This window comes from Lepus europaeus, chromosome 4 (genome assembly GCF_033115175.1).
Source record: "Lepus europaeus isolate LE1 chromosome 4, mLepTim1.pri, whole genome shotgun sequence".
In the NCBI taxonomy this organism is placed as follows: Eukaryota; Metazoa; Chordata; class Mammalia; order Lagomorpha; family Leporidae; genus Lepus; species Lepus europaeus.
The window spans coordinates 10,598,813-10,623,826 of NC_084830.1; the positions used below are offsets into that span (position 1 = coordinate 10,598,813).

At 43.5% G+C, this 25,014-nt stretch overlaps 1 protein-coding gene across 1 annotated transcript in view; it reads left to right on the forward strand.

The window, feature by feature from the left end:
• The first annotated feature begins 12,434 nt into the window (after positions 1-12,434).
• The window catches only part of HHLA1 (HHLA1 neighbor of OC90), a 32,381-nt gene continuing 19,801 nt past the window's right edge, over positions 12,435-25,014 (forward strand). Inside the window, exons 1-7 of the mRNA XM_062189415.1 lie at positions 12,435-12,513; positions 13,785-13,844; positions 17,369-17,428; positions 18,195-18,275; positions 18,938-19,021; positions 19,122-19,205; positions 24,867-24,950. Coding sequence (XP_062045399.1) covers positions 12,435-12,513; positions 13,785-13,844; positions 17,369-17,428; positions 18,195-18,275; positions 18,938-19,021; positions 19,122-19,205; positions 24,867-24,950 — 532 coding nt within the window. The remainder of the gene's footprint in view (positions 12,514-13,784; positions 13,845-17,368; positions 17,429-18,194; positions 18,276-18,937; positions 19,022-19,121; positions 19,206-24,866; positions 24,951-25,014) is intronic.

Sequence of the window (25,014 nt, forward strand, 5' to 3'; positions counted from 1 at the left end):
TTTACAGTTCTGCAAAGGGCTTGCCTCTTGCCACCACATATTCCTTAGCTAACAAAACTTAGCCACCCCTCATCTCTGGTGATGGCATGACCTACAGAGAAAGAACATAAAAATTATATCCCTGAGAAAATCCCTCTCTATCTGCAGAAATGGAGCAAAAGCCCATTAATAACCTCACCTCCCAGGCACTCCTGGGAACCAATTATTGTGCCCAATAATGTCAGCTTCCAACAATGAGCACGGGCATCCACAGGGCTTAGGACCCAGTGGCTTCCCCACACTGCAGACATGTAAAGTGTCTGCCCTGAAAAAAGTCCAATTGCTCTGTGTCCTGCCCCTACATTAGATATGAAAACATGCCCAGTTTATCTTCTGGTTCTGGGCAGTTCAGCCTCAGGCCAGAGCAGAGTTAGTAGAAGAAAGAAATGAGAGATGAAATTAGAGAAGCACCAAGAAACAAGTCATAAAGGATCTCCTAGACCATTATAAGAACGTTGGCTTTTACTCTGAGTCAGAAGGAAATCACTGCAGAGCTTTTGTGTGAAGGGTGATGAAAATCTGATTTGTTTTTAGAAAAGGAATTTCTCTGGCTGCTGTGGATGGGGAGAGGACATAAGCAATATTGTACTGGCAATATGCAAGTGAGAACAAAGAATGGCTTGGAGCAGAGTGATAACAGGAGAAAGTGTGAAATATTTGAAATATGGACAATTTTTTAAGAGCATGGTAGAATTTCCTGATGTAGTGGATATGAGGGGTGAGATAGGTAGAATCATGTAGGATGATGGTAGAGTTTTTTGTACTAGTACCTGGATAAGTGAAGTTACTGTTAACTGAGATACAGACTGAGGAAGGAGCAGATTGGGCAATAACAGCTGAACCTGGCTTTGTATACCTTAAATCTGAAACACATATAAGACATCTCATCAAAAGGCCCAGTAAGTAGTTGAGCATGAAGTCAGAGAAATTGTTCAGGGCTATAGCTTATATTTATATATGCATATCTATGTCTATCAACCCAAGTATACATAACATTTACAACCATGAGGTAGGATAAGATCCCCAAGTGAACAAGCGTGGAGAGAAAAGAGAAGACATCCAAGAACTGAGTCTTCAGGCACTGCATATGCTAAGACATGGTGATAAATGAATGTGCAAGATCAGGGGCCCTGGTGTCAAGGATCTGAGATCTTTGGCAAGGAGCTAGATGGTAGAGGAGCAAGCCAACTAACAAATACAATAAAATTAGAGTTTATGGTGCTGAGAAGAATAATTACAACATCTCCTTTGGTTCAACACCTTCAGTAGGTGACATTTACAGTGATAACTAGAGATACAAAGAAGCTAGTATTTGAAAGGGCAGAGGAAGAGCATCCCAACTGGCAGGAACTGCCAGTGCAAAGGTCCTAAGGCTACTGCCGGCAGGCTATCAACAAGGGGCAGGTATCATGACATGTGGCAGAGACATAGGAAGGAAACTACTACATCAGTTCTTCTGGGTCAGGATAAAGTGCAATTTTGCTTCCAAGATGATAGACTAGCAACAGGATGGTCTGATTTGCACAGGGCAAAGTTAATATTTTAAAAGAGGGGAGAAAGTTTACTCTCAGGATAAATCTGGGTTGGGGGAAACTGCAGTGGGAAATCCTACATGAGTAGTAGAAGTGGTCCAGACCATGCTGAAAGAGCAGACATGCAGCAAAAGATCCACCAGCTTGGATCTGAGGAGGAAGATGCCCACCCCAGCAAACCAGGTGACAGTGGACAAACCCACAGTGCTGCTGATACAGCAGGAGGGAGAGCTTGGTGAACTTTATCTTCTAAAAAGTTCCATGTGGATCCCCCACAGCAGCAGGTGACTGATCACCCAGAGGCGGGTGGTGGGGAGAGAAAAGATGGCACATCTCTCCCCCCTCTTCCCTGCTACAGCAGAGACCTGCAGCCATTTTTGGACCCAGGCAGGTAGCAGCTCCTGTGCAGGCACCCAACAAATACTGGGGTCGTCCTCCATCCTGTCTGCAAGGGCAACCACTCCAGTGCAGAAGCAGTTGAGGAAGAGGGCCTCCACTGTACCAGTTGCCTGGCAGTGGAGAAGAGGGGAGTTGCCCCAGTGGAGGGTAAGTGCCGCCTGTGGGATTCCCATACTTGCCCAGCATAATTATAAAGCAGGCATGGCTGCAGCAGGTGGATACTTTGCATGCCTCCCAACCACAGACTTAACCAGAGAGAAAAACTGACATTCCCCACTGACATCAAAATCAGCTTGGAAGGACCACTCACAGCAGCTCTAGGACACTTAAGTTTCCTTGCAGATAGGATTGCTAGCGGGCAGAGTAGCCCCACTGGCACTCCAGGACCCTGAGAGCCCTGGGAGCTGAGACTGAGAAAACAGTGACTGCATGAGAGGAGGCAGAGTGTGACTAGGTTCTGGGCACCCACAGAGTGCTTCTACACACTTCCACAAAATCCTCGGTTGCCTAGAGCACTCATAGCAGTGGGAACAGAGCTCATAGGAAAGATTCCACAGATCATATGTGTAGTTCATAAAGCAGTGCTGATGAGTGCTGAGCACACTAGGGATTAACACCTGGGCATTCCTCAGCTGAGAGAAGAAGGACTGATTGCACCAACAGAGGTGAACATTCCTCTCCATCCAGTTAACCAGAGGAGAGATACCATGCCCAACTGGGATCTTACCCTGGATACTCATAGCATCCTGGAGCACTGAACAGAACACCCTGGCCACACCCAGCACATACCTCTTGGTATTCACTGAAAGTATAGATGTACCACTAAGCCACAGAAACACCAATCAAAGGTAAAAGCCATCAGGCAAAGAAAATTCCACAAATGCCTAAAAATAAAGGCAAAAATTCAATAAATAAGAATAAGGAAGACACTATAAGTCCCCCAAGCCAACACTACAGCATTTCAATATTAGAATATGAAGAAGAGGAGACTGAGGAAATGCTGGAAATGCAATTCAAAAAATTAATCATCAGATTACTCAGAAGCAAATTCATGAACAAAACTACATATGACATGAGATCTTAAAGAGAAATCAAAATAAAATACTTGAAATGAAGAATTCAATAGATCAAATAAAAAATACAATGGAAAGTCTTAACATCAAAGTTGGAGAGGCAGAAGAAAGACTATCCAAGCTAGAAAACAAATCTCTGAAATGTTATAGTCAGATCAAAAACAAGAAGAAATCAGAGAACTTAAAAACAGTGTTGGAGATATAGGGGATACTATCAAAAGACCCAACATATGAGTCTTAAGAGTGCCTGAAGGTATGGAATGAGAAGGGACTAGAAGAAGGCCTACTTAAATAATTACAGAAAACTTCCCTAACTTGGAGAAAGAAAGGAATGTCCAAGTACAGGAAGTGCATAGAACTCCTAACAGATATGACCAGATAAGATCTTCATCATGGCCAGCACCGTGGCTTAACAGGCTAATCCTCCGCCTTGCGGTGCCGGCACACCGGGTTCTAGTCCTGGTTGGGGTGCCGGATTCTATCCCAGTTGCCCCTCTTCCAGGCCAGCTCTCTGCTATGGCCCGAGAAGGCAGTGGAGGATGGCCCAAGTGCTTGGGCCCTGCACCCGCATGGGAGACCAGGAGAAGCACCTGGCTCCTGGCTTCAGATCAGCGAGATGCGTCGGCCACAGCGGAGGGTGAACCAACGGCAAAAAGGAAGACCTTTCTCTCTCTCTCTCTCACTATCCACTCTGCCTGTCAAAATTAATTAATTAATTAATTAAAAAATTTTAAAAAAAGATCTTCATCATGACACATTGTAGTCAAACTTTCCACAATAAAGCAAAAAGAAAAGATTCTAAGATGGGCACAAGAGAAATGCCAGATAACTTTCAGAGGATCTCCATTTAGACTCATAGCGGACTTCTCATCAGAAAACCTACATTCTAGGAGAGAATGGGGAGATATATTTCAAGTCTTAAGAGAAAAAAAAACTGTCAACCCAATAAAGACCTTATATAACAAAAAGACATTTAAAATTATCACCACTTGTCCAGCCCTACAAATGATGCTTAAGGATGTGCTATACACAGAAACACAGGAAGAAAGCCATCATCATGAAAGAATGTGAAGACCGAACACCCCCCCCCAGTAAAAGTACAAAAGAAGTCCAAAATAAATGATAGGAACATTCATGGAAAAATGGCAGGGCCAAGTGGTTACTTATCAATAGTTACCCTGAATGTTAATGGTCTCAACTCTCCAGTTAAAAGATATAGACTGGATGAATGGATTAAAATACAAGATACATCTATTTGCTGCCTACAAGAAAGACCAACAAAGATATACATAGACTGAAAGTGAAAGGATAGAAAAAGATACTCCAACTAACAGGGAAAAATAAAAGGTCAGGTGTAGCCATCCTAATATCAGACAAAATAGATGTTAACACAAAAACTGTTAAAAGAGAAAAAGAAGGACACTATATATGATTAAGGAATCAATACCACAGGAAGATGTGGCAATAATAAATGTATATGCACCAAACTACAAGGCACCTGGCTACCTAAAAAAAACTTTTAAGGCTCTAAAGGGAGACATAGACTCCAATACAATAGTAACAGGGCACTTCAACTCCCCCACTTTCATCACTGGATAGATCAACCAGACAGAAAATCAACAAAGAAACAACAGAGCTAATTGATACTATGAATTAAATGGACCTAACGAATATCTACAGAAGTTTTCACCCCACAGTAGCAGAAAAAACATTCTTCTCAGCAGTGCACAGAACTTTCACTAAGATAGACCATATACTGGGACACAAAGCAAGTCTCAGCAAATTAAAAGAAAATCAAAATCACTCAGCAAAGTGAAGAGGTAACTGACAAAATTGTGGAAAACATTTGCAAACTATGAAACTTGACAAAGGATTAATTTCCAGAATCTATTAAGAGCTCAAGAAACTAAACAACCACAAAACAAACAACTTAGTCAAAAAATGGGCAAGGGTTCTGAACAGACATTTTTCAAAAGAGGAAATTCAAATGGGCTATAGACACATGAAAAAATGCTCAGGATCACTATCCATCAGGAAATGCAAATGAAAACCACAATGAGGTTTCACCTCACCCCCATTAGAGGGGCTCTCATACAGAAATCAACAAACAACAAATGCTGGTGAGGATGTGGGGAGAAGGTGCCTTAATTTACTGTTGGCAGGAATGTAAACTGGTACAGCCACTGTGGAAGACAATATGGAGATGGCTCAAAAAGCTGAGTATGTACCTACCATATGATCCAGCCATCCCACGCCCAGGAATTTATCCAAAGGAAATTAAATCACCATATGAAAGAGTGATCTGTACAACATGTTCGTCTCAGCTCAATTTACAATGGCTAAGATTTGGAATTAACCCAGATGTCCTTCAACTGAGAGCTGGATAAAGAAATTATGGGATATATACACTATGGAATACTACACAGCAGGAGAAAAAAAATGAAATCCTTTGATTTACAAGAAAATGGGTGCAACTGGAAACCATTATACTTCGTGAAATAAGCCAGACACAAAAACATAAATACCAGATGGTCGCTCTGATCCATAGTAACAGAGTACCTCAAATGTAATCTATGCAGACACTTTGAATGCATTGATTTTGAACAGCCTGTGCTTTGACTGTTGAGGAATTTTTTTTTTTAGTTTTTTTTTCTTTTTTTTTCATAGTAATCAATGAACTCTCTACTTAGTGTAGGGTTAATTGTATGAGTACAAAAATTATCTGAAAAATTGATCTCTGTAAAAAATAAGAATGGGAGAGGAAGAGGGAAGAAAAAGAAGAGAAGAAGTATGAGTGGGAGGGGGGGAAATCATCATGTTCCCAAATCTGTATATATTAAATACATAAAGATGTATTCCTTAAAGTAAATAATTCAAAAAGTGGAATTTTATTATAGGTGCTAGAAATGCTGTAGGAAGATTTTATGCAAGGCAAATTATATAATCTAATTCTTTAATAGATTTTTCAGGGTGGGCATTTGGCCTGGCCATTGAGATGCCTGCATCCTCTATCAGCGTGGCTGGATTCAAATCCTAGCTCGGCTCCCAATCTCAGCTTTCTGCTCCTGTGTAGCCTGAGCGGCAGCAGTGATGGGCTCTGCAGTAGCTGGGTCTCTGCCACCCTTGTGTGAGACCTGGATTGAGCTCCTGGCTCGTGACCTTGGTCTGGCCCAATCCTGGACGTTGTGGATGGTTAGGAAGTGAACCAGTGTGTACAAACTCTGACTCTTTTTGTTCTGTCTGCCTCTCAAATAAGCAATTTTTTTCATGCAAGAGATTTCTCTTTTGACATACTATGAGTCCACAAACATGAACTATCCAGAGAAGGGAAATCTGTAGATTGAAAGGAGATGCATGGTTTTGTCTTGCAGCGTTGGGAAAAGATACGGATTAGCTGGGAAAGAGAAGGAGAAATCTTATTGCAGCAAGGAAATACTCAAACTAGAATGTGGTGACTGCTGGATTTACCAAAAGCCATTCAACCATATTCTTTTGTTTTTTTTTTTTTTTTTTGACAGGCAGAGTGGACAGTAGAGAGAGACAGAGAGAAAGGTCTTCCTTTTGCCGTTGGTTCACCCTCCAATGGCCACTGCGGTAGGCGCGCTGCAGCCAGCGCACTGCGCTGATCCGATGGCAGGAGCCAGGTGCTTCTCCTGGCCTCCTATGGGGTGCAGGGCCCAAGCACTTGGGCCATCCTCCATTGCCTTCCCGGGCCACAGCAGAGAGCTGGAAGAGGGGCAACCGGGACAGGATCGGTGCCCCAACTGGGACTAGAACCCGGTGTGCCGGCGCCTCAAGGCAGAGGATTAGCCTAGTGAGCCACGGCGCCGGCCTGAACCATATTCTTAAAATGGGTGAATTGAATAATATGTTCATTATGCCTCAACTAGGTTGTTTTTTGAAAGTTCACTATGGCTGAGGTAATGGAAAATAAATCAGGGAAACAAGATGGTAGCAAGGTGTCCAGGTACAGTATACCTGGGACTGGGTCATTAGCAAAGGACAGAGGTCTATTGTGGCTCATGACTTTGCAGTCTGTGAAGCCCAAGAGCATGGTGCCAGCATCTGCTTGGCTTCAGTTGAGAGCCTTGTGCTGCTTCAACTTAAGGTGGGAAGTGGAAGGGCAAACAGGTATCTGAGATAAAGCATGATGGCAGCCCTGCTTTGTAACAACCAGCACTTGCAGTACCTACCCCAGTCCTGCAAGAGTGAGAACTCTTGTAAGAAAGACACTAATCCTTCTTTAAAAGAAAAGAAAGATTTATATTTATTTGAAAGACAGAGTTACAGAGAGAGGTAGAGACAGAGAGATCTTCCATCCACTGGTTCACTCCCCAGATAGCCGCAATAGCCAGAGCTGTGCTGATCTGAACCCAGGAGCTTCCTCCGGGTCTCCCACATGGGTGCAGGGGCCCAAAGACTTGGGCCATATTCCACTGCTATCCCAGGCCATAGCAGAGACCTGGATCAGAAGAGGAGCAGCTAGGACTAGAACCGGCATCCATATGGGATGCCAGTGCTTCAGGCCAGGGCTTTAACCCACGGTGCCACAGGGTCGGCCCCTGACACTAATACTTCCTGATGATCTAATTACTTCCTGCAGGTCTCATCACCTCCCAACAACTAAATTTCAACATGAGTTTTGGAGATGACAAACTGTGTTGCAACAATAGCACTAGTGATAAGTTGGCAGGCAACTTCTATAGCCAAGATAAGCATCTTGAATGCGGTGCCTAAAAGTATAAAGAATCTAGCTATATAAGTTCCTGTAGACAAGGAGGTGGCAAATTTTCCCCATAAAGAGACAGTAAAAATTTTAGGCTTTATTTATCATATAATACCTATCACAAATGCTCCACTGTGCTGGTCTAGACAAAATGCTACCATCTGTGATACATAAAGGAGTATAGCAATGTTCCAATAAAACTTTATTAAAGGACATTGAAGTTTAAGGACATACAGTTTTAGCATATCCCAAAATAATCTTTATGAATTTTTTCAAGCATTTAAAAACCTAAGACCAGACAAGCGATGTGATGTAGTCAGCTAAGCCTCCGCCTGCAGCTCCAGCATCCCATATGGGTGCCAGTTCGTGTCCTAGCTGCTCCTCTTCCAATGCAGCTCTCTGCTTATGTCCTGGGAAAGCAGTGGAAGATGACCCAAGTGATTGGGCCCCTGCACCTGCATGGGAGACCTGGAAGAAACTCCTGGCTCCTAGCTTTGGATCAGCCAAGCCCCAGCCATTGCGGCCATTTGGGGAGTGAACCAGCAGATGGAAGATCTTTCTTTCTGTGTCTAACTTCTGCCTCTCAAATAAATTAAATCTTTAAAAAATTAAAAAACAGAATAAAAATATAGGTCCATTCTGAGCTCATAGGCTATATAAACGCAGGCAATGGGGTTTGCCTTTCCTGCTCCAAGTACCTGACAAAATGGACCAGCCTTCTCTTTGAAAGATTTCTACTGGTCTGTATGCCAGATGGTGCTTGGCCCACAGACCTGTACGACAGGAAGGCGAAATCATCACCAGGTGCCTCCTATTCTGCTCCTTGAATACGCGTAATTATCGTCAGGAAGGTTTCCCACCCGTTGCTGAATCGATGGATTGTCATTCCACTCACGGATTCTATTCAGCTTATCACACAGGCATTTTTTCCTCCAATAGAGTTGATCCTCTTACACTGCCCAGAGTTTTGGGTAGGATTATTATTCCATTTTTTTTTTCAGGAGGATTTAAAGCAAAGTTGTCAAACCTTCCCCCACTCCTTCTATCTTTCACTAAGAGCTCATATAAACCCCACAGCTCTGACCTAGCTGTTAATCTTTCTGGCTGTGTAAGTTCTTTGAAGTCATTTATCCTGCTCAGGAGCCAGGTAAGCTGTATACTGTAGATATTTTAAGACCCCTTTGGTTCCTCTTCTCCCCCAAAGCATGAGGCCAGCTAAGGAATGCGCCTGCTATAATTCCCAGCTCTGGGCTCCTGGATGCTGAATGATACGAGAGCAATTTCTATCATCCAGTATCTACACTGTGCTTAGCTAAGACTCCATCTCTTGATCACAGTCTATTGCTTTCCATTCTGCCCCTTAAGCTATTGATTAGGATCTTAATGCAATCATCAGCTGAGAGGATGGCTTGTCCTCGTATCTGTGATAAAGGAAACGTAGTCTTCAATCGAAAGAATTGGAATAAGCAAAATGGCTGGCCTCAAGGGAACAGCTCCAAGTTGTACTTTCTTGCTCCTCATGAAAGGCCACATATACAAAGGTGGTCCCAAAAGATTATACAGCCCAGTGATGCCACAGCCATTGCAGTTTGTGTAAGTACAGTCTGTGATATCTATGCAATGACAAACTCGCCTAACAGTGCATTTCTCAGAACGTGTCCCTGTCATTAAATGATATATGACTGGGTTTTCTTAATCAGTAGCCAACCAACTGTGAATTTTGATGGCAAATAGAAAGGTTCCAATCCTGATTGACCTGCCTGCATTCCCTTGTGTCACTTGCACATCCAAGCCTCAGTTTCTTCAAGTTGTAAAATAAGAGTAGAACCTAATGAGAAGTCTTGCTTTGATGACCAATGAGTTACCATATGCAAACTCCTTGCAGATTAGATAGTCAACAAATATTAGTCTTCACCACTCTTTCATTAGATATTTAGCTTAAAGGCAAACCCTGAACCTTTGGTGTTGTCTCACAGACTCTGGGGACAACCACCTGATTTTAAAGTTCAAGATTGTCTCATCACCTAATGCCATTGAACCAGTCCCCAAGCCTTGGGTCCCTCTTCATGAAGAGGGAGCTGGGACTGGCAGGGAAGATGGCTGAGTGAATGAGCCATCATAATGTGTTAAGAACATCTAGCACTGGCCTAAATCAAGTGTTACTTCCGGATGGTTCTCATCTCCCTACTGTCTGCTGATTCTGTGTCTTTTTTGCTTCATAGTATGCTGAGAAAGGCAGGCTTGTTTGTCAGGTTAAACTAATCTGGGTTGATCTGTGATCCTTGTGATACACAGATAAAGTAATACAAGGCCCAGTGGAGACTCCAGAGACTTTGCGCACGTTCAGATCCAGGATACAATGTGGACTGTGAATTAATCCACAAGGGTCTTGGTGAGATTCCTTGCTCATTGACTACACAGAAGTTCTCAGTCCTTCTCCCAGGATTGTTGCTTGGATTTCTAACCCCTCCTGTCCTCCAAAATGCTTTGAAATAACCAATTTCGTTTGTTTTCAACATCTAGTCCTTTGGTGTTCCCCTGGGATGGTATGTTGAGGCAGAATAAGATTTTGGAAAAAGTGTCTGAGAGATGGTCCAAGTTTCATTTCTCCCATGGAATGGCCATGGGCTCATGAGGGGGATGCGGCTCCTTCTCTGATCCCCAGGTCTTTCTCTGTGTAATAGCAGTAGCAGTATCTCTCTCATAGGATGACTGCAAACTAGCAGAAATTCTTTCCCAAAGTGGAGGCTCAATAAATTACACTATCGAGGGAACATTTGTTCAGTCTGTCCTCCTACATTCAGTGCCTGGAGCCCTGCAAATTGCACTGACCAAAAAATGGATTAACAGGAGCAAAAGGCTTATTGCATTGGTTTGGGGCAGGAGGGCTCAAATAAATGAAATGAAAATCCCAAGGGGACAGTCAGACTTGGAGGTTTTTATACCTTCTTAGCAAGCATTCAATAAATCCACAACGAAGTAATAAGACAAAGGGAAGAGGCTTGGAAGGTTTAGAGGTATTTAGAGGTGGAACGTGGTGGGAAGGAAAATATATGGGGGAACCAATAGAAGATAAGGGCTATCTTAGTAAGCTTTGCTTATGCAGGCCTAGCTCAAGGCCAGCTGTTTTCCTCCTGGTTGTGAAATACCCCCGGGAAAGGGGATTTACAGCAGTATTCACTCCTCCAAAATTCCTGCACTGGATCCGATAAGGGAAGCTCTGAGAAGACTTCTACAGCTGCTGACTGTATGGCCTGAAGCTCAGAATAATCCATGTGCCAAAGTGGCATATTTTGGGCTGGCTTATTCTAATCCTCCCCAGTACATTATTATTGTCTATCTTTACATGACTTGCTTTTCTGCAAGTGTCATTGAAGAAACAATGATTTATGAATAATTGTCCAAAAATAGCTATGGAGACTGCAGGGCAATAATGACAACCTTGTTTAGGAGTTTTGGCCATCTGATCCAGTCTAAGATAGAACTGAAGACTGTAATCCCATCAGGTGGAAACCCTTGTCTGTCTTGCCTACTATTAGAGTACCAACATCTTGTATCTATGTGTTAAACACTCTTATGGAAACTTACTCGGCACCATATATGCTATTTTATCATTTTTATAACACATTTTGGCCCTTGTGACAGCCTTGAATGTGGAAACTGAGACACCAAGTTTATTAACTTGTCTGATAACAAATGGCAGGGCCGGGAAGTAAACCCAAGCACAGCAAATTCTCAGGAATTTCTTCCCCTCCCAGCTCACCTTCCGGATTGATTCCAGTGCCTACCAATGGAAAATTTCTGCTCTTCTCAAGTGAAGTTTACACAGCCTACATTTTAAATGGGTGTTACTTTCATACCTATGCACAGTGATCATGTCATTTTCAGAGTTTAGTCTTCAGCATTCTGAGTACTGTTTGGCACACAGCAAATGCACAATAAAGCCTCACCATCACTCCTTTTAGCCTCAGTCTGTCACCTCTAATTATCCTGATTCTGCATAGCAAATGGCCTCCAGTGCTGTAGACACTCATAGGTACTCATGTATCATTTTCCTCTGTGTGAGCAGTAGTGATGATGAACTGGAGACTGTGTCCCAGCTAAACAGCCAGGAAAACCAAGGAAGAGATACTAATACTCCCTGAATAGGCATGCTCCAGCCAGCCTCATATTCCTAGATTTCCTGCACTTAAAACAGAGAAATGTGGAGTAATTCCAGTATGATCTGTAACAGCAAACACATCACTTCCTTCCAAAGCATGAGAGTTGCTAAGTAAACCTCCAGCTCTCTCCCTTCCACTGCCACGTAACTTAGTGACTTAGGAGGCCTTGCCACCAGTTAATGAAATACAAGACGGTGGAGCTTCCACCAACAAGGGTCCAAGGTGGGTGTGTGGAGAATCCCCTCTCAGGCCACCAGAAAGAGGGAAATAAGCAAGAATTCAGGTTCTGTTGTTGAATTAAGTAGATGAGATTGTGGAGTTAAATAGTTATCTCAGCATTCACTCACCTTCCTCACTAGTACACAGCCTTTTTCAGGTTTTAATCTTGATGAGTTGCAGGTACTGTTCTCAAAGAACATTCAGCATAAATATACTTGGTGATCCAACCTGTTTCCTTCAAGCATTTGCTTGCTTGCTTGCTTGCTTCCAGGTGGCTACAACCATGCTGGGATTCCTGCTCCAGTGTTCTCCAGGAAGGCTGTGTGTAGGCCTCACCTGTGTCCTGACCTTTTGGAACACAGGTAAGTCGAGTTACCTCCGGAATGAGTTGAGTAAGCCTTCTCTGAAATGACTGGGACAGGAAGCTTTGGCTTTTAGATTTTTTGAATTGAGGAATAGTTGCATTTCCATCATGAGATATCTCAAGTCTAGACATGAACTTCACTTATGCTTCAAACACACCTTATTCACCTAGCCTGAGGATAATGACTTCATGTGTGAAGCAAAGTTTCACGGTGTAGAGTTTTCACTTTGGGCATTGTGTGGATGCTCAGAAAGTTTCAGATCTTGGGTTTCAGATCTTGGGGTTGGGGGTGCTCAGCCTGTGTTAAGTTTGGGTGCTCATGTGCCTCAGAGAGTCTCAGCAGTCAACATCTCTGCTTGGAATCCTGAGTTTGCTCAATTAGGTAATCATCAATTCCCTTTGCCTGTTTTTTTCTTCTCCTTGACTTTTGCATTTGAGTCTCGTTCATGCAACAGCATTCTCTTTGCTACTGTTCCCTTCCAAACCATTGTTTCTCTTTTCTGATCAGGAGAGAGCTTTGTTCATTAGCACCCTGCCTCTCCTCTTGTCTCTTCTTGACTGTTCTCCACTCTTCAGCCTGAGTGATCTTTCTGTACGTTTTCAAAAGCCAATTTCCAAGCTCTTTCCTCATTCGCACACACCCCCAAGTTCATCATTGACTCCCTCCTCCTTGGAGAGTATCTCAAGCACTTTGCACGTTCTCTGATCATATGTGCCTGATTAGTGCTAGTTCCTGCAAATCTCTACCTCCTTTCCTATGCTCCATCACTGTCCACCTTCAGATGGTTATTTGAAGGAAGCAGACCCTGGGAACATGGTGTTCCCCGCACACTGAACACTCCATCAGTTGACTAAGCAGTGCCCTCCATCCTTCAAATCTCAGTTCAGCAGCTCCTCCCAGCAAAGGCCTCTGGGTCACTGAGACAAGATCATGCTCTGTATTAAACACACTCATGGTTTTGTTCAAAGTATTCAACGTTTTCATAATTACATCCTTGAGTTCACTTCCTTGCTGTCTGCCTCTACAGTATACAAAGCATGTAGCAAAATCTAGGGGGAGGGCTTAATAACTTTATCATTATTATAGTATTTCAATAAATGATGACAAATGATTGAATGAAAGAACACAATAGATGTGGGATTTTAAGCACATTAATTCACAATTGCAGATCTTAATGTTCTTATCTACAGAATGGGTATTTTAGATTAAATTCTCTCTGATGTTATATCTGGGTTATAATTTCTCTGATACAAACTTATTTACCTTAGTGTCTGGCAGTAGAGGAGAAATCAAGAGAGAGAAAAGAATGACCTTCCTACCTGTAACAGGTAAGTGGGCAGGTGTTCCTCCCAAGCTAGCAAATTGGGGCAAATTCCTTGACTTCAGTGACACCAGTTTCTCCAACCCTAAGTGGAAATTGTCACTCTCTAAAGCTCCACAGTGATAGCAATGGTTCCTATGATCTGCTGATTACTTTATGACTCACTGAATACTTGGATTATCAGGATCTTATCAAATCCACAAAGATCATGATATTTTGTTTTTGAGAGAAGATGTTGTAATGAGAGGTACTGATGTTGGCCATCATCATCTCTCCCATTCTGATGGCCTGAAACAGGCTATGCAGAGTGATGGTGAAGGCATTGTAGCACAGAGCACACACAGGAGTCAGGGACTGGGTGTCTCCTCCTGAGCATTTGGGAAACAAGCAGGATAATTTTGGGGTATAATTTGATTTTTATTTCTAAAATTGTATTTGTTTTTAATTAGAACATTCATGTGATTCAAATAGCAAAAGGTTCAAGTGCTTATATAGTTAAAAAGCTCCCTCCAGGCAGGTGTTGTGGTGCAGTGGGCACCATGGGCCTACTTGGGTTGCCCACATCGCATATTGGAGTGCTGGTTCAAGTCTTGGCTACTCTGTGCTTTCAGTCCACCTTCCTGATAATGGACCTGGGAGACAGCAGCAGATGGCCCAAGTATTTAGATTCCTGCACCCTCTTGGGAGACCTGGATGGAGTTCCTGGCCCATGGCTTTAGCCTAGCCCAGCCCTGGCTGTTGCAGGCATTTGGGGAGTGAACAAGCACATGGAAGATCTGTTTTTCCCACTGTCACTCTGCCTTTTAAATAAACAAATAAATTCATCCTTCTCTAGCCACTGGTGTCCTTGAGAATACAAATTGTTCCAATGTATTTTGAATAATGAGAGTTTTCCATAGATATTTACCATATTTGAGTCTCTAATGTTCTCCCCTTTTTAAATGAGAACTTTTGCTCTGCAGGTAGTCACAAAGATAAAAAGTGATGAAATACTAAGCTTGAAGAAGTGAGAAAAGTGCCAGCTTTATGTTGCCACTATGGTGACATTTTTAAAAAAGATTTATTTATGGGACCAGCACTGTGGCTAATGGGTAAAGCCGCTGTCTGGAGTGCCCACATCCCACATGGGCACTGGTTCAAGTCCCAGCTGCTCCACTTCTGATCCAGCTCCCTGCCGATGGCTTGGGAAAGCAGTGGAAGATGGCCTGAGTGCTTGGGTCCCTGCCACCCATGTGGCTCCTGGCTTCAGCCTGGCAGAGCACAGCCCGTGGCAGCCATTTGATCTCCTCTCTCTCTATCCCTGCCATTCAAATAAATCTTAAAAAAAGAAAGAATGAAAAAGAAAAAGAACAAAGACTGCACAGGGCCTACTACTGCAGCTAGAAAGGTGCAAGAATCCTGCCAGCCCAGCAGCAGCCTGGCTATCTGGAGCTCAGATGATGCTGGGTCCCTCATCTGCATGGGCAAATGAGAAGCAAGGTCAGTGTGCCACCCACAGAGCTCATGGCAGCTGCTACAGAGCTAGATGCTCGTGCACAGGGCTGGGTGGTGCAGGGAGACAGTTGGACTCTGGTTGCTGGATAGCTTCTGGCCCACTTAATCATAAATACTTGTCTCAGACTTCCTTTCATTGTAGCATAAGCCCCCACCTCTAATAATTTCACTGCAGGAAAGGACACCCACACACCCCTCCCAGCTCTAACCCCAAAAGCTCTAATATTGAACTGAAACACTTGGTAACTGGCAAAGCCAAATAGGGTTAAGCAGGCAACAACTGAGCTGACCTGGTTTTCACCAGGGCACTTGACAAGCAGAGAGGAGCAAGCTAAATGTCCCTCAGTGGATGCATGGAGAACAAAAATGTGGTCTACACACACTGTGCAATATTACTCAGCCTTTAAAAAGAAAATTCTGCTAGATGAACCCTGAGGCCATCATGCTAAATGAAACAAGTGTCACAGGACAGATACTGCATGATGTCACTTACATGAAAGACCTCGTAGTCACAACTCTTAGCAGCACAGAGCAGAAAGGTGGCCCCCCTGGCCTGACGGGGTGGGGAGTGGATTGGAAAGCTTGTGGCTCAGAGAGCATAAAGTTTCAGGCATGCAAGATGAGTGAGTACTAGAGATGTTGCTGTACAACATAGTGCCTACTGTTAACAACATGATGCTGTGCACCTAACGGTTTAAGGAGGTAGATCTATGTTTTATATTCTTACCACAATAAAAAAAAAAGTAAATTGGGAGAGGACAACTCGTACAAAGAGCTGAACTACCTGTGTCTAGCCTGATGTGGGATTTTGGTCTATCACTATGGCTTCCAAGGACGTTATAAATTGTGCAAGCTTGTACTGCCAGGATATTATTTCACTCATTTAAAACATTGTTATTTCAGTGTCTGGAAGTAAAGAAGTTAAGAGAGAAAAAGATGGGGCTCTCCTTGGTGCAACAGGTAGGAGGCCAGCCCCCAACTCTGACTCAATGTACTGTACCTTGGTTTTTCCCTCTATAAGATGGTCACAGAGGGGTAGGCTGTTAGTCTGGTAGTTAAGATGCCCCCATCTCACATTGGAGTACCTGGGCACAACACATGGCCAAGGCTCCCAACTCCAGCTTCCTGCCAGTGCAGACCCTGGCTGGCAGTAAGTGACAGTGCAAGTAGTTAGGTTTCTGTGTCACTCACATGAGAGACCTGGACTGAAGTCCTGGCTCCCAGCTTTGGCCCAGCCCAGTCTTGGCCACTGTGTTGCATTTAGGGAGTGAACCTGCAAATAGGAACTCTGCCTGCCTCTCAAAGAAATAATAAAACTTTAAATTATCATAAAGCACTTTTTCTATCCAAATGTAACATGCAAAATGCTTTCTGTGAGTCACAGTAACAAAAGCAGAATGAGTCGATATCTAATACAAAACAACTGATCCTCCAGGTCTGCTTAAAGTCCCTTCCACGGGGTGGCCCTCTGCGGCTCCCTGTGTCAGGCCAGTGCTCACAGTGGCCAGCTGCTCCCTTGCCGACCCTCTTCATTTGTCCATCCAGAATCTCCTCTTCTCTGCCTAGGCCACACAGAGGAAGTTCCATGTGGCCAAATGCCTCATTCTCTCCCATTTATCTCCTTACATACGACACCTAGCCTATTGCTCAGCCCTTACTGGGTATCTGTTGATTGAATGAATAAAGGAGTGCCTTTGACACTTCTTTTGACATGTTTGTCTTTGGCAGCATGAGAGTCTGGAAGGGACACTTGCTGCTCCACAGGTCTAAGAAGTACTTTCTGAGCCCTTCATTTCCACTGCTTGGTTGTGCAAATTAATGCAAATTACTTCTCTCTGACCCTGTTAGGGGAGTGGACAAGATTAGACCTATTCCATTAAAATCATCTTGCATATTTATTTAAAGGTGGGATTCTGGGCCACAGGGAGTCCAAGGAGATTTAGAGGTAGAGGGGCAGGTGTCTCCCACCTTCTCCAGCTCAATGAGGCTGGCTTTGGACTCTAGCAGCTCTCTGATGATAACTTTTTCCCTTCCCAGCATCTGGCCTTAGAAGAGGAGAGAGGAAGGAAAAGGTGGTGGTATTTCTTGCAACCACAGGTGAGACCTCACCCCAATTCTGTGGCGCCCAGCATATTGTCCCACTTCTCTGGGCCTGTGTCACACACACACACACACACACACAGTGGGGATGAAAGCATCTCTCTACTCATCATCTGAACGTTAAGTTGAAAAGGACATTATAAAACTACAAAGAACCTCAACCACTATTTCCATCCATGAGCTGTTGTTTCAAAGTCCTCAAGGCACATCGGTGAGAAGCGGAGACTTTAATCCAGCCGTGTCGTGCCACCTGGCTGCACACACTGACACCTGGGGTATTTTATTTTTTTAAGTACTGCTGTTGGGGTCTTCTGCCAGCCTCGTTAAATCTGTTTCTCTTGGAGCCGAAGCGTAATTACTGTGGGATCAAAAAACCATCTTTCTTTCCAGACGATGTCACTGCGCAGCCAGGGACTGAACGTCTCCATCACTTGTGAGCCTTTCCAAATGCAGCGCTTTTGAGAATGCCTGTGATGTCCTTGGGCTTCCCGTCGACATGGCATTTTCCACCCATTTCTGTTCTCTTCAAATATAGAGATAAAATAGTCACTAAGAACATGTGTTTCATTCGGACTTCTCTCGACATCCATCACTGTGTCATTGCCTATCACCTCCTGGGGATGAGACGTGCCTCTTATCTTTGAACCCCTTGTGCCTGGCACTTGGTGTGGGCTTAGCACGTGTCCCAGGAGGAAATGTATCTGCCTGAAGTTTGGCACTAAGGAACTGTCTGTCCGTGACATTATCTTTGCGTATCTTTCAGAGCTCCCTGCAAGGTCAGTGGATCTGTCTACGCTTAACCTCACAGAGCTCGTGAATGGGATGGTGAACAGAGCTTTAAAAGGTACATCATTCTGTAGACACAATCCAAGCCCATTTTTGTCTTGTCCTAGCTTCTCTTCCGGGCTGCTCTGTGACCTGGATAAGACACGGCATTTCTCCGTTTCCTCGTAGCCAGGGTAGAGCTTATGGGGTGTTGCCTAACACGCGATGAGACGGCAAACAACACGAAGTGGGAGGCTTATGAGCATTTGTAGAGCAAACAGCTCCACACGTAGTACATACACAGGCTTTGCAATTATGCCTATTATCAGAAGTTTTCAATTACTCATTAAGTGAATAGGATTATGAATTTTTCTTTAAAAGAGGGGTCCTACCGAGTGCTTATGATATTCTCCCAGTCTTCTATGTTCTTTCAGTTTTTAGCAAAAGAAGTTATAAGTAGCAGGTATTCAATCAATGGCTCATCAATCTACCAGAACAAAGACTATGGATATTCATTGCAGAAGCTTCCCAGAGAGCTAATAGGTTTCAAGATACATCATAGAGCCGAGAGACACATATGCTGTAGGGTTTTGGTTTTACTTCTGTAATTTGTCATTTTATTGTTTTCTTAATCATTTGTTTATTGCCCTATTATTCTCACATCTGTTGGCTCAGTTTTATTATCATTCATTTATTACTATATGTCTCAGTAGGTGTCCCTCTACCGGTCTCTTTCAGCAGAGAGCAAGAAGTTCTTCTCCCTGCTGAGTGTTACCTCCTATAGCTCCTTCGCCTTCCACAAGTTGTCAGTGGCCATTTACAACAGTGAGCATGGGCTGGCTCTTCCTGGGGGTGGTGGTGGCTGGGGAGGGGCCCTGCAGGGCCAGCCTGCCGGGGTCCCCATGTGAACCATTTCCCTTCACAGTTTCTAACCTGAAGGCAGTGGACCCGGCCAAGTTCCCCACAAGATACTGCTACTGTTTAAACAATCGGACCAACGACTTGTCAGGTGGGTGGAGCTAGCCGGGAGGTTTGCAACTCTTGTGACTTTGGTTTTACTTGTGGCCTTCTAGAAAGATGAAAATGTGGCAATAGCCAATGTGCTTTAATATGTACACACAAATGCAGAGGATGCTGCTGATCACCTGGCCAGGGGAAGCGGGATGAGGGAGGTGACGGTGGGGAGAGATGCTGCTACATATAAGAGCAACAGAGGAGCTTTTTCTAATGAGCTGAGAGGGACCTGTAGGAAGTGGGGGTCCAGTCCTGTGGTTTCTGGTTCTAGCAAAGGCCCTGGGCAGCAGGGTGAGGACCAGAGAGACCAATATGGCAGGAGCAGGTGAGACAGGGCAGAAACATATGAGAAATGGGCTCAGATAAGTAAGGGCAGGCTGGGGAAGGTGTTGCAGATAAAATAGAAGTTTATGGCCCACTGTAAGGATTTTAATTTTCCACTCTAAAATAAGAAAGCAGCCTTCATGCTTGCCTGTACAGGAGAGCAACATGCTTTGACTCAGACCCCAGGAAGGGCCTTCCCTGGCTACTCAGAGTAAACTGTAAGGAAAGCAAGGACTGACCCTAGTGAAAGATTTTCCCCACTTAGCCAAACCTTAAGACTATTGTCCATGATATCACAAATTCGTGTAGACATTTATAATGATATGTAACCTATCTTTAGCTAGGATGCTGTTCTTGAACTTTTAGATGGAGATGAGATTTTCCCAATAGAAAGAATCCTGCACTGACCATCTTTGTACATGAGGCATTTCCCTGTTGTAGATTATCTCACGAAGAGAGATTTCCCAAACTGGGATTTCTAAGAGAAGCACTGAACATTTTATTCTGGAGATTTGAAAGGCAGAATGAAACATAGAGGGAGAGACAGACACAAAAAGACCCTCCATTCACTGGTTTGTTCCCCAAACAATCGCAATGGCCAAGATTGGTCCAGGCTGAAGCCAGAAGCCTGGAACTCCATCCTGGCCTCTATGTGGTTGGCAGGGGCCCAGATATTGGGCCACCTTCCACTGCTTTCTCAGGTGCATTAATGGGGAGCTGGATAGGAAGTGGAGCAGCAGGGACTCAAACTGGTGCTCCAGAATGGGATGTGGTATTACAGGCTCTGGCTTAACCACTGCACCAAAATACCAGCTCCAGCATGTACATTTTAAAGATAATAATTACTAATTTTTAATCAGTATCATATGCCAGATTCTGCACTGAGTACTTAATATTCATTATCTTATTTAACTCATCCTGTGTACCTCATCAACAAAGACAATTTGGAGGAAAGAAGCTCTTAATAATCACATATTTCTCACCAACTCACCTAGCCCCTGCTGAGGGCCAAGTTTTGCAGTGTGGGAGTCCCCACCCTGACTGTGTGAAAGATAAAAAGGTTTAAAATTCGGGGCCGGCATTGTGGCGTAGCTGCCATCTGCAGCACACATATCCCATATAGGGCGCCAGTTCAGGTCCCGGCTGCTCCACTTCCCATCCAGCTCCCTGCTAATATGCCTAGGAGAGCAGTGGAAGATGGCCCAAGTCCTTGGACTTCTGGTCCCATGTGGGAGGCCCAGAAGAGGCTAGTGGCTGCTGGCTTCAGATTGGTCCAGCTCTGGTCATTGCAGCCATTTGGGGAATGAAGCGGATCTCTCTCTCTCTCGGATAAATTAAAAAAAAAAAGTTTTAAAAGTCACATCTGCCTGGCGAAAATTAATAATTGTAATGAGCCAAAATGTATTTCTACATGCTTGAAATAATTCTTTAGAAAGAACTGATCCATGGATCATTATCTACTGAAAAACAGGATGCTGCCAGTCTGGCCTATCACAGCAAGTTTCTCGGTGCTTGACAAGTCACCATGTGCCTGATGTCGACTCTCCCCTCATATTGCTATCGTGAGAGGCTGGACACTTACTTGGTGCAACATCTTGACAATACCTAAAGCCTTTGGGAAGGATGTCTTTGTGAATAATCTCCAGGTTTATATCATTTTCTTTTGAATATTCTCAACTCTGCACAAAGGGCTCTCCTTTGAGAGCATTATTTACATATCCTTTTATATATATATGTGAAACTTCTTAAATTCTATTTATTTGAAAAAACATCACATGATGATGTTAAAATGCTATGCGACGTGGACAGCTATATCCAAGAAATCAGAAATACCTGATACTATTCTAGATAATTACTATCATTCTGAAGAGCATTTTCCGAAGTTATCTAACCTACCTCTCTAACCCACATATCTAAGCCACCTGCCAACTACCTTCTTATCTAACTTACCTATACACCCCACTTAACTACCCTTTATCTAGCCATTCTACTCTATGTATAGGAATCCGTTCTTTGTACTATGTAGAACAGAGGCTGGCCTACTTCAACAAATGACCCCAAAGTAGGGTGTCTTAAAGAAGGGACAGATTCATTATTTTCATGGGTTTCTATCTGGGCAGGCAAACCAGGGCTGCTCTGGTTTGGGTGTTTGTGGGCCCAGGAGCTTTATAATTTGTTACTCTGCCTTCCATAAGGTGTGCTCTGTTCTCATAGTGCAAGGTGGCTTGAGACTCATCCAGATTCCAGTTCCAAGGAAGAGAAGAAAGGGATTCAAAGTCATGCCTGTCACCCTAAACCCAGCCTGGGAATGGTTCACAATTGTCCCCCTCACGTTGGTCTCATGGCCACCCCACTCTGCAAAGCGAGCTTGCAAATGTAGTCATTATGTTAAACCATAGCATGCCTGACTACAATCTGATGTTCTCTTGTTAGAGGAGAATGGGCAAATGGGTTTTAGAAGACAACCATCAGCATCGATCTTGTTTCAAGGGTTTTAAAATCTACCTTTAGTCAATATGTCTTTAAAAAGCCATTCTGTCCCAATTAATATAAATACATCTTCTTCCCATGAATTTGTGGTATTCATCTATAGAATGCACTGTGATTTAATTTGTTTCTCTTTGATGGAAATTCAGCTTGCTCCCAATAGTTTTGCAATTATAAACAATGCTGTGATGACCAGCTGTGTAAAATCTCTTGGAATACCTGCCCAATTATCTCAGTAGGATGAAGTGCTTGGACCAGAAGTGTTGGCTGACAGGGAAACAATTGTGTGGTGGTCAAATTGCTAAAACTTCTTCTAGAAATCTTGCCTAAGTCTACACTCCTACCAGCAATTTTTGAACACATATTTTTCCACACTCTGGCCAATACTTGACACTAAGATATAGTCTTAAATCCTTACTGATTAGACATGGGAGTTATTTCCCCTATCTTCTATTTATATATGAAGTTAGTCTGAAATAATTCATTTATGATCATTGCTTGTAAATTAGATAATGAAAAATTTCTGTAAAACAAAGACCATCTGTGAGATAACAGGTTTTTTTTTTCCCCCCAAGGCTAATAATCAGTTTGTGAAAGTAGTTCTAAAGAAAGGGTTGATAAAGTGTCTTGAGAAAGTGGCTGTATGAATGGAGTGGGAATATGGGGCAGAGTGAAACTTTGGTGGATGGAGGCCTCAGCTGAAATCCAAGGGCTGCCCTGTACCGCGGGACCTTGGGCAGGTTCCACCACCTCCTGAGTCCTAGGCAGGATCTGGACTCCACCTTTCATGTCTGGCTCCAGAGCCAGAATTATAGCTTCCAAGCAATATTAATAGTGGATTTCAACATTGCACTTGACTTGTCTGTTTAGAAATCTCTTTCCCATTAACCCCACATCTTGTGTGTCTACACAACTCTCTAGTACTCTGTAAACACTGCATGAATATTAGACAAAGAAGTTTTGAAAAGTAGAAGCAAATATGGCCGACGCCACGGTTCAATAGGCTAATCCTCCACCTGCGGCGCCGGCACTTTGGGTTCTAGTCCCAGTCGGGGCGCCGGATTCTGTCCCGGTTGCCCCTCTTCCAGGCCAGCTCTCTGCTGTGGCCTGGGAGTGCAGTGGAGGATGGCCCAAGTGCTTGGGCCCTGCACCCCATAGGAGATCAGGAAAAGCACCTGGCTCCTGGCTTTGGATCAGCACAGTGCGCTGGCCACAGTGCGCTGGCCACAGCAGCCATTAAGGGGTGAACCAACGGCAAAGGAAGACCTTTCTCTCTGTCTCTCTCACTATCCACTCTGCCTGTTAAAAAAAAAAGTAGAAGTAAATAGATGGAATGAGTACTGAAATACTATCCTTCCTCAATTTCTACAATATCCATGGAAGGGGAGATGACTACACTTGCCGATCTTCTACAAAGGCACATGACTACACCAACATAGGTAGTACCACATCTATTCATGAAATTAAACATGTGTCCATGAAGATGGAGTAAGATCACAGTTTAGCTCTGGTCGCACATTGTACAATGCTTGTGTGATCTCAGGATGCTGCACATCCTACTACTCATTATATTACATGTACCTGCCTGTTTGGATTCTGTATTTTCAAGTCAGATTGCTCCTGTCAAAATGCAGAATCCCATTAATTAGTTAAGAAGCATTTATCCAAAGCATAGTGTGAAACTACCTAGCAGGTGCAAGAAGCTTTTTTTAGGAAAGCACTATTTGTGATTCCCAGATCACCTCCCCCTTGTTTTAGAAGCCAAGACCTCACTTGTTCTTGGAAAACCACAAGTAAACAGAAGAGGTAGTGGCAGTTATTGGTAAAGAAGTATATGAAGAGCCTTTGTTGGTCAACAGCTCATACCATGTGGAACAATGGCCCTATTCAAACTCTGCTCAGAGAGAAAGCCCACAAGGTTGTATCAATTGGAATTTTGTCAAATTTCCCCAGTCTCCCACCATCTGCTCTCTTAGCAAGGTGGGGCAGAAGGAGAGATTCCTGGTGTTATTTTGTACACAGTCTTGTCTCTTTTGATAGCTCATAGTTTATAACCCACTGCCAAATTGAACACTGCAGTTTGAAAATCTATCCCAGAAAGACAAATACCATATGCTTTCCCTGATCTGTGGTAAATAACAGAGTATCTAAAAGGTAATCTGTAAGAGTGAATTGATGCTTTAAGATTCGATGATTGTTTACAGCCCTTGCCTCGACTATTGAGGAACAGTGGTTTTTTCATACTATTTGTTGAACCTTTTACTTTGTGTAGGGTTAATCTTATGAGGATAACTGAAAATAGATCTTTGTAAAAAAAAAAAATAAGAATGAGAACAGGAGAGGGAGGAGGCAATGTGGGGGCAGGGGCAGGAGGAAGGGTAGAGAGGAAAGTATCACTATGTTCCTGAATCTGTATATGGGAAATACATGAAATCTATACACCTTAACTAAAATTTAAAAATAAGAAAGTTCAATATTGTGTAAATTCACATTAAATGACTTTGGGGCTGCTCCCCGCCGCACCGATGGAGCTGATATTCCACAACTGAGTTAGATAAGGGAGAAAAGCCATCAGTCAACAACGAGGCCTGTTAGAGGAGGGGTCAGGGCAGAGAGCAGTGAGAGAGCATGACAGGAGTCATAAAAGGTGCAACAATTTCCCTCCTGTTTGAAGTTGGCTGTTCCATTTAGATTGACTCAGTAATATTTCTCTACAATTGTTAGTCTCCCTCAATATCTGGAACTAAATCGATCTTGTGAAATCTGTATTGGACAATCCAGGTGTAATATACTCTTCCCCTGAAGTCTCCAAATTTGAAATGCAAATTTCTTAAATCTCTTGCAGATTTCACAGCCCTCCTGGTGGACATCATTGGAAACTCAACCAGCTACCTCACGGAGATTTTTAAGTCAACCTCCATCCTCTCAGGTGTGGTCACCAAATGTGAGGCTCGGTATCCACTGTGGAGCATGATGGAGCCATGAGATTTCCT